The sequence below is a fragment of the Procambarus clarkii genome, chromosome 26 (assembly GCF_040958095.1).
Source record: "Procambarus clarkii isolate CNS0578487 chromosome 26, FALCON_Pclarkii_2.0, whole genome shotgun sequence".
In the NCBI taxonomy this organism is placed as follows: Eukaryota; Metazoa; Arthropoda; class Malacostraca; order Decapoda; family Cambaridae; genus Procambarus; species Procambarus clarkii.
The window spans coordinates 10,856,173-10,871,504 of NC_091175.1; the positions used below are offsets into that span (position 1 = coordinate 10,856,173).

A 15,332-nucleotide genomic window follows, 5' to 3' on the forward strand; every position below is an offset into this window, starting at 1 on the left:
CATTTCCTCCTAAAACTTGACTGAATCAGTGCTTAGCTTGGGAAGCTACTGTGGAAGCCTTCCCAGAAAGAATGCAAGTATCGAGTAGCTGAGATGATAAGCCACTACAATAGGCAACTTGCATCAGTAATTCTGCCCTTTCCAAAAGTTAAAGGCCTATTTAATGTCATATGATATTTTCCCTGATTTGAACTATTTTGTACTTCAGCCTCAGTTATAATGTTACCACCATGGATTAAGGATGAAGTGTGTAAAAGTATGCATAACACTTTATTTACAAAAAAGGTTATGATCATTTGTATGAACATGGCCCATTCACAGTTCCAGGTAAGCTGCACAGGTGGGAACTTTTGATAAATCACAGAGAAGAACACTGTCAACTCTGAAATTAGTCAATGGTTCAAATCTTGACAAACTAGGTTCTGTTATCTAATTAACCTAAAGCACTGATACTGTGACGTCCAAAAATTAAAAAAAATCTACATTTCAGTAAACACTTTCTTCACAGGACAGTGACATAAAAAACTCTTTACTTAAAATTATAAAATAACTACAGTCATTAAACTGATAAAAATTTACTCATTCATAATTTCACATACAAACTACACAACTTTGGATGTTCACATGATAATGATCAATATAAAATCCTTACAAAACATATTTAAGAGGTCCCTAACACTATATTATAACTATATCTCATGAAATATTTACATCTCTATATGTATGTATGTACGAATTTGGACAGTTAAATATAAACTATAGATTGTATATCCACAATATGGGAACACACTTTGTAGCTTGCATTTACATTCACAGAACAATAAAATGTGCTTGACAATGCTTTAGAGCTACAGGCTAAAGCTTTGCAAACTTTTATTCACTATTTAAAAATAGATGGTATTAACAATATGCCTGCTCAATCATTACCAATTATAAATGCATCTACAGTCCATCTGCCGAAATGCTGTAAAACGACATTTTCAAAGCAGGATTATAGGTAACTGATTTAAGGCCTGTATGTTTAAATTAAACAAGGAAATTTGCAATAACAAGATAAATGCTTGGTCATTATAGTTAAAGCTAAAGTTAGAACTTCACTTATGCCACACAACAATTTAAAAGATAACAATAGTAATAATAAATACTTCATAATGTACTCTTGACTCTCAGATTAGACTGGTAAATTTCATTTACAATGCAATTCCATCAGTAAATACTGACAATCGAGATCTGCATCTATGATACTTGGTATGATACTCTTTAAGTAATATGCTTTGATATGTATTTTACCACAACTTTGATTTTGCTTTCCAAATTCCATTTACATCTATGATAACTCCACACATACAACAGCTGAAAGCTATATAGTATAAATCTCTGAAGCTTAGATTGTGACAACTGGCAGAATCATTTACATTATTTACTCAAGGGTATAAAGTAAAAAAACAAAAACAAAAATGATAAATACATCTGTGAATTTAACACCTATTGGCATTTTCATCTGAAGAGGCTGCTGTTTGAGGTAGAGAGGTGCAAACTGGTCGATTAGAGTCGGCTGTAGACAGATTAATGCTTTCGCCCATTATTTGGTCATCTGTTGAGTTTGTAGTAATGTCTACAGTATAATCAGCTGGTGCATACTCTTTAACACTCCCTCTGCTGTCATCCACTTTATCCCCACTAGTAAACTGTTCATCAATAATAACGCCAGTTTCTTGTTCATCTGCCTCAGTCTCTATACTAATTCCAGTGGTCATACCGGTGATTGTTTTGTCTGGATTTAAATTAGCATTCTCTGCATCAGTCAGAGAGAGTGTCATTAAAGTCTCTCGACAAGTCTCCACCTGCGAGGAAAACAAAGTGGTTATAATAACCTGTTATTTAGAAGTGAGACAATTTTAAGTGCAGTTTTTTTTTTTTTTTTAAATTTAGAGGTTACTGTATTTTGAAAATTTTACTTTGATAACAAATTTTAGTATTGGCTAGTTATGATGTGCCACCGAAAATAAAATGCCAAGACTGAACTGCACTGAAAATTTCATATCTATATATTTATTCTGATGCATCATTGAAAAATAGGGTTCATATCAATACATGTGAGATTTTGGAAAGATGTTAGACATTGCAAGCTCTATAAATATGGAAATAAATTTTATATACAAAAAACAAGGTGCAAGATCAGACCTATTATACTAATTTACAGCCTTCACCAAAGCCATCTTATACCTCTTCCAAAAATGCAAATTTGTTTCTAAACTTAAAACTAGATAAAATATAGGCTTTGATAAACTTGCAAGAGACTACAGTACACAACTACAAGCATTAAAGGCTTTATACGTATTTTCACTTCATATATATTCGGAAATTTATGTATACCATTTAAAAAATCTTAGAACATAGCATAGACATGCACTATATAAATTATGATAATATATAGTGTTTAATAATACTGTATATATATAATCATTAATTTATCAATGACAGCTGGTGATAAAATTAATTTCTACTGAATACATATGATCAGCTGTGCACTATAGCACAAGAAAATTGTGCACAACATAGTCATAAGTAGTTCATATTTGATTGACAATTACGTTTTTGGTGTGGTGAACACATCAGAAGTAACACCAACTGAATACAGAAAGGTAACAGAATTGTAACCAAAAACATTGGCACAAGACCCTGATTACAGAATACAGTACTAGATATACAGAACCTTGCAACTGCCCTGCTGCAAAATACATGTTGTGTTAAATGTGCTTTAAAATGTGTTTGCCTCTGTAAATGCAAATGTTTATAGTAAATTCTGAAATATTAAAATACAGCATTTTAAATGTTAATGGAAAAAATCACAAATTTGTTGTACTGTTATTCATCAGACATAAATGAGCGATCACAAAACACTGATCATATGTATGTGGAAAATCCACAGACAAATAGGAAAGGAAGATGAACGTTTCGGCTGTTTAAAGCCGTTGTGAACACCAGACTGACGTTCTGGTGTTGACAACAGCTTTAAACAGCTGAAACGTTCATCTTCCTTTCCTATTTCTTTCTGGATTTTCCGCTTACAAATGATCAGCGTTTCGTGATCGTGTATTGAATTATTTATATATTATATATATAATATTGTTTACCTGTCAATTTCAACATTTATAATGATTATTAATTATTCTTTTTTATTGAGGATGGGAGAGGGGGGACATGTAGCCAGTATATATACATGTTATTTTTATATATCTCCCCCCCATCCCCAGGTTGAATTATTGACCCTCCTCAGGATGCAACCCCACAAGAAGCTAACTCCTGGGTACCGATTTACTGCTAGTAAGTGGGAAAGGGGCACTAGGTGATAGGAAACGTGCTCAACCATTGGTGTCCTGTTTGGGATTTGAACCCAAAATTCCCAATTAGGTCAAGAATGAACCCGACTGTATTACTGGGATGCTTTATATTTATATAAATTTATTTTATTACGGTATATTACAAAAATACTGTACTCTATTTGGAACTAAATACTGTTTACCATACAGTATTCCCTTCCCATAAAATAGTGGAGTAACAACATATACTGTACATTATCTGTTAATTTTTGTTAAATACAGTAAGTTTAGATATATGTGCAAAACTTTAGGCTTAAGGTAAATGTTACAAATTTGTTCTGTTTAATAACAACTGTTCTATCTGCATATATTCTATTTGTATCTCCTGTATAAGAAAATGAGGCAAACGAAGTGTCATGCATTGCTTTCACATTCAAATTGTACTGACACAATAAATTTAGTAACAAAAAAAGAATTCTGCACTTTGGGCATATTTATTACAGCATCCACAATGTACACTTATCTAATTCATCAACTGGACATTTTTTTTTATTTTTTTGTTTTTTTTTTGTTTTTACAGTTTGTGAAAAAAAAGACATCATGGGTATGTCAGGGTTATCAACACAGGTATCAATTGATGAAAATCAACTGGTGGGTATATCAAAGGGCAGGAACAAGGCAAAAGGATTTTAAAAGGAGGAAGAAAAGTACAGTAAGAGTGATGAGTGAGAGGTTACTACAGGAGAACAGTGGGCAAGAATAAGGATGCAGGTGACCATGTCAGATCAGGTGCAAGCATGGCAAAAGTGGAACTTAGATTATATACTAATTTATTTACTTTTGTCACTTCAGTATCTAAACAAAATTTGTTATGGAGCATAATATGGCTACTACTGAGGTTATGAAAATTAATAATTAAATATACATTACTGTGCACACACACGCACAACTGACAATCAACATATTGGGAGGCCTACAAAGCAATAATGGAGGACATTCGGACTGGCAGATTTGTGAACCTCCTGGAGACCTTCATGTATCAGCATGTTAAACAGGCCATGATAATGAAGGGGATGCTCCTGCAATGCTGGATTTGGCATTTATCAGGAAAGACAAAGAAGAGGAGACTTCGACATTATGAACCTTCATCCATTTAGTAACAGTGACTATGTCCTTTTAGAAATTAAATATGCAGTATGTTATAATCTAGAAGAAAATGAGGAAAGTGAAACAGCCCAAAAAAAACTTGATTAGTTCTTATAAGTGTCCTCTCATAGCAAGGTTCCTTAATAGATTTGATTGGAACAATTTGTTGTCAGGCAAGTAAACGAGATGCACAATAAAGGCACAAAACATTTATATCAGATGTAAACTAGAAAACAGGTTTGGTTCAATAAAAATTGTGAAGGGGCCAGAGAAGAAAAGACAAAATAGAATTGATACAGGAAAAGGTCCAACCCCATCAAACACAGTAATACGAACAAGCATGAAAACTACACTGCAGCAAGAAGAGGCAGAATGAAACTTTCAGAAAGGTATTATGGACAAATGAAAACAAAACCCAGCCTATTCTATGAACTTGTAAAAAGTTAGTTTCATGTAAAGAATAAAGTTCAGAGGTTAGAAATGTAAACCAAATTCAGAGACTGAAAAAGGAATGTTAAGTTCCAAAGTTGTGACATGATCACTACATACAAAATAGTAATGTGAATCGACAAAATTTGATGGGAATTCTTGCAACCTGCAACTTCAGGAACAAAAATAAATGATAGTTTTCTTTAGCAAACAGAATGGTAGATAGTTGGAACAAGTTAAGTGAGAAGTCGATGGATACCAAAACCATCAGCAGTTTCAATGTCACAAGACAGAGTGCAGGACAGATAAGACACCACGAGTTTAGTTCTCATCCTGTAACTAACCTCCCCCCCCCCCTACACACACACACACACACTAATGTATATTTATAGCCTTCCAACTGTAACTGTATAAACTAATTAATAACTTTAATGACCAAATTTGATTCTGAAGTAACAAAAACAGATTTTATATTGTAATTCATATTGTAATTAAAATGCAGATTCCCATTAAGCATGCCCTTCAATATTGACAACTTCAGCATAGTGGTGACATTGAAATGTCAGAGTCGCTGAAGGTGCTGGCGAAGGCCTTATAAGCTGATGAGGCAGAGTCTCCAGCTGTTTTGGTTTACAACTTGGTTGAGTGCGTAACTAGTGTACCACAGATTACATCACATCTCTGTGATTTGATGCACCAAGATGGTCCATGAGAGTACTTCCATAACAACTTTAATTTTCAAGCAGTGCAATGAAGAAAATGAGGCTCACTAGTACTGATTTTAGGATCCTAGGTCCTGTTAAGTGTCAATTGAAGTGTGCCAAGAAGCAGCTACTGAGGGTGATGGGGTGCCCAGCCATCATCACGGTCTACACAACAGGTGAGAAAGAAACACCTGCTTCTACTCCTGCTACCAGTAAGGAAAAGCCAACATGGGCATTGATGGGCACAGGCTCAAGAGAATATACAAGATGTGTTGGCAGCACTTTACCAGTGGTATAAATCATTCCTAAGCAATGGTTTTCACCTCTAAAGGTAAGGGGAGGATATTTTTCCTGTGGTTTCATTTTTAATAAGTAGTCATTTTTAAATAAGACAAAACAAATTGTGTAATTACTAACAGCAGTATATAAAAAGTGAGCCACACTCGTGATGTTCCATCATCATCATCCTAATGTATGGTGTTCTTTCGTGGTTTGTGCATGTACAGTAGGTCTATATTGTGTTTGTGGTTTGTAGATATATTTATAGTGTATGTGCAGGCGATGAGTCACAATAACGTGGCTAAAGTAAGTTGACCAGACCACACACTAGAGGGTGAAGGGACAACGACGTTTTGGTCCGTCCTGGACCATTCTCAAGTCGATTGAGAATGGTCCAGGATGGACCGAAACGCTTTCGTCCCTTCACCTTCTAGTGTGTGGTCTGGTCAACTTATAGTGTATGTGCTTGTGGTTAGTTCATGTATATGTGCATACATGCATGTACAGTTTTTCTTTCAACTTTCAATGATGCACTTTTTTTAATATTCTGTCCAATAATGTAAATGCAAATTTTTAGTAATTATTTTTTACTCAAATGTATACTAATAACTTATATAAAAAATGTATACTGAAATACTTTATTAATAAAAATAACTTGGTTATATGATCGAGTAACATTATTTTTTATTATACTGTAATTACTTTACTGCTAATGCTCACAATGCAAAATGAACCAAACACAAATGCAGTTTGACAGTTATATATTAATCACAATTAAGTATGTGGTATATATAACTACAATACTGTATCTACAATTCCATAAATACCAACATTTATGGAATTATTAGTAAACAAATTCCAAATATCTAGAATTTCCATTAGTATTTAATTTGCAACGAATAAAAGGCAGTTTAGTGACGAAAAGCTTAGCCCACAGATAAATCTCCTCCCCTAACCCTCGAGTAAGATTATCATCAGTCTGTGGGGGGGGGTCACCTCTCGCTCAATGATGCGCTCAATTGTCTCCGTGGTTTGTACAGTCACATCTCCTGTATCAGGATCCAAAACAGGCACAGTTCTGCGCATCACTTTCTCAAACAGGACACGATCCCTCTCTGCAACGATCTTCTCACTTGGCTCGGTGACCACAATCAGTTTGGACCACTTGCGTTTCAAGCTCTGACCCAAAGTAACAAAGCTGAACAACGTACCTCACAATCTTTAAGCTAATTATCACTTGCTAAGATTGATTACCAAATAAATATTTTAAGATAATATTTACATTTACTTCTGTATTAAAATGTTTAACTAGATCGAAATCTAAACAGTCATCACCACCATAAAATGTACAGTGCAATATTAAAATGCATTATTAATTAATCCAACTAGTAACAAACATCTTTATAATTTACAATGATATTAAAACACAGACATGTACACACATTTTACACGTAATCACATTTATAAAGACAAAGATATTGATACACATCTTCCTCACTCTAATACTGTTATTTTATTTATATATAATTCTGATAAGCATCAAGATAAAAAAATATTAAAAAACATGAATGCACATGCACACACACGCACAACACAGACACATGCAAAACACATTTTTATTCTACTGACAAGAAGGAAAATTCACTAATTATATTTAACTTTGATATTTAATTTCTGTAAATATGCAATTGCACTACCCCAATAAAGAAGGATGTAACTATATTACAAATTAGAAATAAAAGGCCATATGGCTGGATTGAACCATCATACAGAGGACCTGGAAAGGCAAGCCTTTGAACAAGGATTTGGAGAAATGAGCAACAAATAGAATCCCAGCCCCAATAGAACAAAGATGCAACATGGCCATAGTACAGTGCATAACACCTCTGGAGTTGAAAAACACCCATAACAGTGAAAGAGGGTTTAAATTGACAGAAGACGATAGTGTAGGTAGCAACGAGAAAAGTAAAAGGTGTCAAGCTAGAAAAAATACCAACTACAAAAATCATAAAGAACTGATGTTAAAGAAAAAAAAGTGGAAGGCCTGACCAGCAACCACACAGAGCAGCTGCAAAGAAATCTGCTTAACTTGGCAACAAAAAAAAACATCACCTGACTGTAAATAGGAGGTAGGAGACAATGCCCAGAAACCACATACATAAAGACAGGTAAAAAGATGTAAACCATTGAGGTCAGGCAAGCCAATGAACTTTGAGAAAAGGTGGAGGCTCAGGAGGAGGAGGAGTTGAGAAAACAAGTGAGAAGGGCCATGAACTAAGACTAATCCAGCTAGCCAAACAGGAGTCAGCATACAAGTGTTGCCCACAAAGGGCTGCTAATTAGTCAACATAGGTAGAAGCAGCTGAACCAGAGAAAGGGGAAACAATCCCATCACCTGCAGACCAAGGAAAATGCAATCTATTCAAATGCAGCATGAACCAGAACTGGTAACCAATAGATTGGAAGCTGACACAAACTGGAACTTTGAATCACACCTGCAGGGGAAGATAAGGTAAGGTGATGTTCAGCAGCTCTTACCAAGATGGGAGATAGAGAAAACCACCATATGGAGTAACAAATGCCAGGGATCCTCCTCTGACAACCTCAATATTGTACTTTTGTGACCTTTCTACCCCTCCCCTCAGAGAAAACAAGGACCCAAGAGGAAGCCAACAACTCCTGCAGAGCTCAGGGGATTACTAGAGAACAGACAAAAAAAAGCAGGTATAGTAGCCTAGCCCCCCCCCCAACATTTCTAGAGGGAGGCAGCCCCTGATGCCAACCCTGCAGCAGACAGAACAGCAACCTCAATTTCAGGTCAAGCTCGGCAAAGCTGCCATCCTCAAAGACACATTCACCTGGTTGTGCATTACATTATTTGAAGTGAAAGGCAATTGCAGTTTGTAGTGAAACAGAAAGATGAGTGACAAACAAAAACAGCTGTAAGATGCACAGAAAGTGGATAATCAACAGAAACAGTGGGATGGCTGATGGTTAAAGAAGCAAATGACCAGTGTGGACTAGGATAAATTGACACCAACAGACCCGTAGTCTGAAACAGTCATGAAATTGAAGCTGGTCAAGGTTGAAATGGCAGAGGAAATCTATTAACATGTAGCATATGAGTTGAAGAAGAAATACACCTAAACTCAAACAGTTGAGGAAGAGATTGGTATCTGCATCACCAGTCACAGTCGGGAGGGAGGTACGAAAGCCTGTATCATAAAGACCGGTTACACAGTGACCACAGCCCGAGAGGTGGCTGCGTGAGAAAGCAGCTCAGCAAAATTCAAAGCCCAGCATAGACAAACGGTACACAGTTGATAGGTGGAAGGACCCCAGAACCCAGAAGGCTGCATGATGGAGGAAATATGAAAAGTCATCTGGATCTAAACACACCTGAGCTCACCTGGAGAATGCAAACCACAGTCAATTATGAAACCAGATGGGGAAGCCATAATAATCCAGCCAAAGATAGATACAAGACATTAACCCTACAGGGATGAGGGACTCTGACCACCTGAATCATCAGAGGTGCAGGTGGACTGAGTGAAGGGAAAGCTGCTTGGCAAAGCACACACTAACTGCACACACTCCGCAAATAAGGGTATAAGCAATACTGAATCATGACAAAACATGCGCATATTTCAAGTGCAGCCTTGGCTAAAGTGAAAGGCCTGTAACACGTACAAGAGTATGGTCAACATGGCAGGCCAGGTTCTTACTGTGCACAAACCCCCACAGTATTTTGTGGAAAATAATATCTTCTCCCCATCAGAAGGCTAGCAGAGAAGAACAAATTTCAAGCACTGCCTGGTGAAGTAACTCAAAAGAAGTCCCTTGTAGAAGAGGCTGCCATCTACCCCCTTCAAAGCAGGTGTGTCTGGTGGGGTCTAAGGCAGTGCAAGCCAATCCTAGGAAAAGTAAACCTGACCATGGCCAGAACAAAACAGGATGCTTGGCCAGACACACACACACTGTGGGTGGCATAAACACACATGAAGCTTAAATTAGGACAAAGCAATGGTTCATAGCAGAACTAATGTTTCAGGGCAAAGCCAGCACCACTTAGCTAGCTGAGAACAAAAAGTAAATATCAAATGAAGGTACCAAGCCCAGAAGAATATACATTACAGCACCGTGTCACACAATATTAAAATATTCTCTGATATCATTCAGGATGCTAATGTGAGTCATGTCAGAGGATTCAAATTCACCAAGGACTTTTACCGAGGGACTAAAAGAAACAAAAGGGGAGCAAAGTTTGATTGTGAAATGAGGACATTCTACAAAGATTTATGTATGTGAGAAGGGCCTAGCAGAGGCTACAGATATTAGACAAGGTACACCAGACTTGAGAGTGAGGGTGCAGCATGGCTGGGACCACAAGTGACATGGGCTACCATCTGGTTACAGTTAGGGTATTTGTCCCATGGCAACGACAACCACCAGAATTGCAGCAAAAGAATACATTTCACGATACTTCTTTAAGGCTGTGCCAGTAACAGAATTATATGTAACAGAACAAAGACAGTGTTACGTGTGCAAGCACACAAAGTTGCCAACAAAAATTTAAAAATTTGGGGTTCATGATACAAGAAGTGTGAGGTGTGTGATTCAGAGAGTACCACATATTGAAAAAATTCTAAAATATAAAACAGAACTGAAACATTGTAAATAGTGTTCATACTATATTGTAGGCCTATATGGTATGTGTTTATCAGTAGTAAAGAACTCACTGTTTTCGTCTATTATGTGTACATGAATTAAGTTATTCAACACAAAACACACTACAATACTGTGTAAACTAATAAGTGACTCAACAAAAACACATAAGGGAACATCTGATTCAACTTGTCCACTCTGTTGTGGCAGCAAACCTAGTTTCTGGCCTCAGAAGGTACCACCTCACCCCACCATCCAGCTACCTTCTACACCTTACAAACCCAGAAAAAAAAAGAGGGAAATATTTACTTCTTTCCTCCCTACTCTTTGCATGAAAATGTATCATTTTATAATACAAAATTTACTTGGGAGGGGCGGGGGGATGAAAATTTGATAATAGCCCATTTTAAGGATTAACTAATACTTCTGATGCCACATTACCTTTAATAAACTTGTTATACTTTATTTTATACAATGCACATAAATGTAAACACGTTAAGAAATATTATCATAACCACATTTTGTAAGTAGCACTAATACCACATTACAAAGTTGATTTTCCAACATTTTCTGCTAATAAATTTGGCAAAATTTGGTTGCATAAATAACAAGTTGTTCCTTACCAATACTCTTAAAATTTGCTTAGTACCCAACCAGAGATCTTGACTTACCTACCAGAAAATATTTATGGGTCAACAGTAGTCAAACCGAATTAAGAGTCCCATAAGAGGCAAAATGAGATGGGATGAGTTTAGGGTATTTACTATTTCTTATCTGGATATTCATCACTCACTTTAGTCAAGCTAGTGAGAATGTAAAATACTACTGAAGCTAGTTTCAACTTGTTACAAATTTGATCCTGCTGCCTCAGTAAAATAAATATATAAATATATATATGTAAAGACTACTGAACTGTCAGCTTAGTGCTATAACCACTATACAGTGCACAAAAGGCAAATAAAGTGAATATAAAAACTTGAGCAAGCAATGCAAAAAAAAAAAAAACATTAAGTGAAACTCAACCACTTCAATTGTTATTCAAGCAATTTGAAACATGCTGTATGTCAACTCTTGCTCAAACAGAACCAAATCCATCAAATGCAAATCTGGATGCAACAATAGAATTACATTCCACTTGTAATGCTTCAGTAGATCATATGCAAAGAAAAACAATGGTTTCAGTTCCAGTTGAACACACTTGATATTCACTGGACCAAAATCCATTGCTAAATTTTTTGCTTTTGTTTTTAAATAAGAATTTTGTATTTCAAAATTATTTTGACCTGGTTTTGCATACATTTTTATCATTTACACTAATAAAATCAATAATTTGGGCCAATAAATACTATAGCAAAGAATATTTTTGATTGGATACAACAGAAGACTGGATATCATGAAAGGGGGTCCAGAATGAATTGTTTCATTCGATTGGGGGTTTCATTCGATTAGATGATCATAAAATGTGGATCAGTATCTACATTCACTTACTGTATTTAAACACGACAAAAACATCTGTACACAGTACACTCTATATACAAAATATTTCCATTTGAAATGGTATACAGTATATTCAGGGGTTTAAATTTATTAACTTCTGTATGTTAGTAACTTACGATATTGCAGTACTTGCTCATTTTCTCTTTTTCCCCTTTATACCTAAAACTGTGTTGAACCATCTATGCTTACTAATAATTTCTTGGTCTGCCTAAATCTTCACTTTACATTATTATTCCTTCAATATCAGCATTAAGTTACTTGAATACCCAGACAGACTAAAGGCTACGGGACTAATAACTTTCCAAACAAAGCCCCTAAAGGCAGATTTCATCAACACATCCAAGAGTAAACTAAATAGAAAAGCTAAACCCTCTTAAGGTATCTAATACTTCGTAAACAAGAGAGAGAGAGAATTACAATTTCAAGCTTGCCAAATCATCAAGCAGAACTGTAATAGAACTATTATTAATACTGCCAGAGAGAGTAGTTAAACTGTGGAACAATCTACTCACTGAAACCATTAAAGAAAAGCAATTGTTTAAATTTTAAAATATTGCTGGAAAATGAAGTAAGCCTTCATAAGCTCTGGGCTACCTTCTCCCAGCAAGACAACTAGATATGATGGATGTCAGTAAATTCAGATAAAGGCAGTACTTTTGTCCCTGTAATTGCCTGATTTTTTCCTTATCCTCTCTACATTTCCTTTACTGTGTGACAAGGAATGCACATGCAAACATGCACGAGTACATACATACATACACACACACACACAACAACAAAGGAATAGATTACTAAAGCATTTTCATGTACATTTATCTACATACCAAAAGCTGTGTAGATTAAAATATATTAAAGTGCTCAAGTAATCTCATATTTAATTTTCCCTTTGCAGTTATTTAATATCACAACAAAACTGTGTTTCTTTATGATTAATGCACACAAATCTTAATGTATATACAGTATAGCTATGTGTAATATATGCATAATTTAATGCATTTCAAGTTACTGTCAAGTCTATCGATAACCAAAAAAAAATTTGTAATTAAATTAATTTAAATAAATATTTTTGTATACGTATAGCCTTCCAATCAATGGCTCAAAAGTGAAAAAGAATCTCATGCAAATAAATGTTAAGAAACACTGGCCAATGTATTATGATAAAACCAATCATAAAGCACAAGATACTGTATACAGTACTTATGAGTCACAAGCTCTATTCTCTTCCCTAAAATTAAAGAATGAGATATTTGTTTCAATATTTGGCAAAATAAAAAAGCAACTACAGACTATATGCTTATTCTATAAGGGGTGTTAAAAAGTGATTGAGCGTGAGCTAAGAACGCGCTACTTACGGACAAGTTATTCTCTTCATCCACGATGTTGAAGTTATTAATTGAGTTGTCATTATTAGTGTTATCTGGAATGGGGCAGACACACATACATTCAGAAAGCAAAGAGACGACACAAGAAATGAACACGTACATAAAAGAAGGTGTACTTGTATAAGATGTGAATTTCAAATATAGATACTCTTAATACCTGTAATTTAATTATCCCAAATGAGGAAGACAATATTTGTAAATACTAATAACCCTTTTAATCACATTCATGATCATCTAGCTTGTCATCTAGTTCCATAATGGTATCATGCATGTCAGAGGGCAATGTTGTGTCTTCATGCATGGATCACTTTTCTAAGGACATTCCTAATGCATACAAAATTTTATCTTTCATTTTGATCATGAGATACCAACTGTGTATCTTGCATGCAATTCAACCTGAATTGGAGCCTGAAAGTGGCAAGTACTCAGCATGAGTCCACTGCCCATAATAAAGTCAAGGCTTCCTAAGAATGATGTAACTTTTTAAGTTGCTTAAATAAATCTGATTTTGAGCCTATGCAAATATTATGGGGATGAGTCAGGAAAATTGACAGGACTTGAGGCTGGAGATCTGGTGTTGGCTTAGATACTGCCATCTAATAGTGGTCAGTAGAGGTGGCCAGTTGGAATATCAGCATTTGGGACCAGGTGCTACTTGGTGATGCCTTGTGAGGCCTGGACTGACCTATGCAGTGCCTTTCTAGGGTTGGAGCAACCCAGAAGGAATACTTTTGTCTTGATAGCCAGTGATATTGCCTTCAGTATGGCATGGCTCCTCTTGAATTAAGCCACTACTTTAAGTTTATGTGCTTGGTTTTCTGTTTACGAAACATTGAGACCATTTATTGTTTTCACTGAGCATATGCCTTTTGCATATACATAGACTCACTTTGGGAGTATTTCCTGTTTCCCGAGTGTCTCATGAGGGGGGTGGGGGATTTCGTGGTTTCCCAGGAGATTGCTCTGGCTCCCCATACATATACACTAGTACTTTGGGTGTCCCTCCTGTAAGTTAAGGGTGTGCCTCAGGTATGTTTTCTGGTTACATGGGGGAGGAAAGGGGGTTCTTTAGGCTCTCTGGTTTTAGGTCCTGAATTTTGCAGAACTTATCATGTTGGCTAGGTAGGTACCTCAGATTTCTGCATGTGTGTGCCTTGGATTTCCAGGTGTGTTCATTGGTACCTTGCGTGCAAACCCTTTGTATCTAGTTGACTTCCCAGATTATGGCCCCACGCACTGGTTGTGAACCCTGGTTTCTTGGGTGTCTTCCCTCTTTTTTCCAAATGCATGTTTTCCATTTTTCTGGATAGAACCTTGGTCCACCAGGTGTGTTCCATGGGTCCTGTTTCCTCACCAATATGCTCATACACACTGTCTGGAAACCTCAAGATGATTGGGGATGTGCACCCATCCTCATCATACGAGTATCATTGCCTAGAAAACCTAGCGTGGGTTCTGATGGTTCTACTCCAAGCTCAGTCTGGGACTAGGCTTGTGATAATTTGGTCCAATAGGCTGTTGCTTGGAGGTGCCCACAAGCTCACATATCCACTATAACCCAGTTGGTCCAGCACGTCTTGCAGGAACGTCTTAAATTTTATCTTGAACACGTCCACTTTTGTACCAGCAATATTTATTATGTTTGTTGTGATGATACTGAAGAGCTATGGACCCCTGACGTTCAGTGTTCTCTGATTGTACCTATGGCACCTCTACTCTTCACTGGGTCTATTCTACACTTCCTACCATATCTTTTGCTCCAGTATGTTGTTATTTTACTGTGCAAATTTGGAACCTAGCCTTCCAGTTCACATTATGTGATACCCCACTCGTCTCCTTTCTAAAAAGTTCATTGAGAGCTTTGAGATGGTCCCTTTAGTTTGGGTGCTTTAGCGTGCCTATGTGTG

General features: G+C 36.3%; 1 protein-coding gene across 3 annotated transcripts in view; it reads right to left on the reverse strand.

Moving 5' to 3' along the window:
• Window positions 1-251: 251 nt before the first annotated feature.
• LOC138369022 (protein scribble homolog) overlaps window positions 252-15,332 on the reverse strand; it is a 30,507-nt gene continuing 15,426 nt past the window's right edge. For 2 of the 3 annotated variants that reach the window (XM_069331872.1, XM_069331871.1), the window contains 3 exons: window positions 13,396-13,460; window positions 6,878-7,060; window positions 252-1,844 (listed from right to left, as the gene is read on the reverse strand). In XM_069331872.1, the coding sequence (XP_069187973.1) occupies window positions 1,479-1,844; window positions 6,878-7,060; window positions 13,396-13,460 (614 nt within the window). In that variant the 3' untranslated portion in view covers window positions 252-1,478. The remainder of the gene's footprint in view (window positions 1,845-6,877; window positions 7,061-13,395; window positions 13,461-15,332) is intronic. The other variant, XM_069331873.1, reaches the window with a different exon arrangement.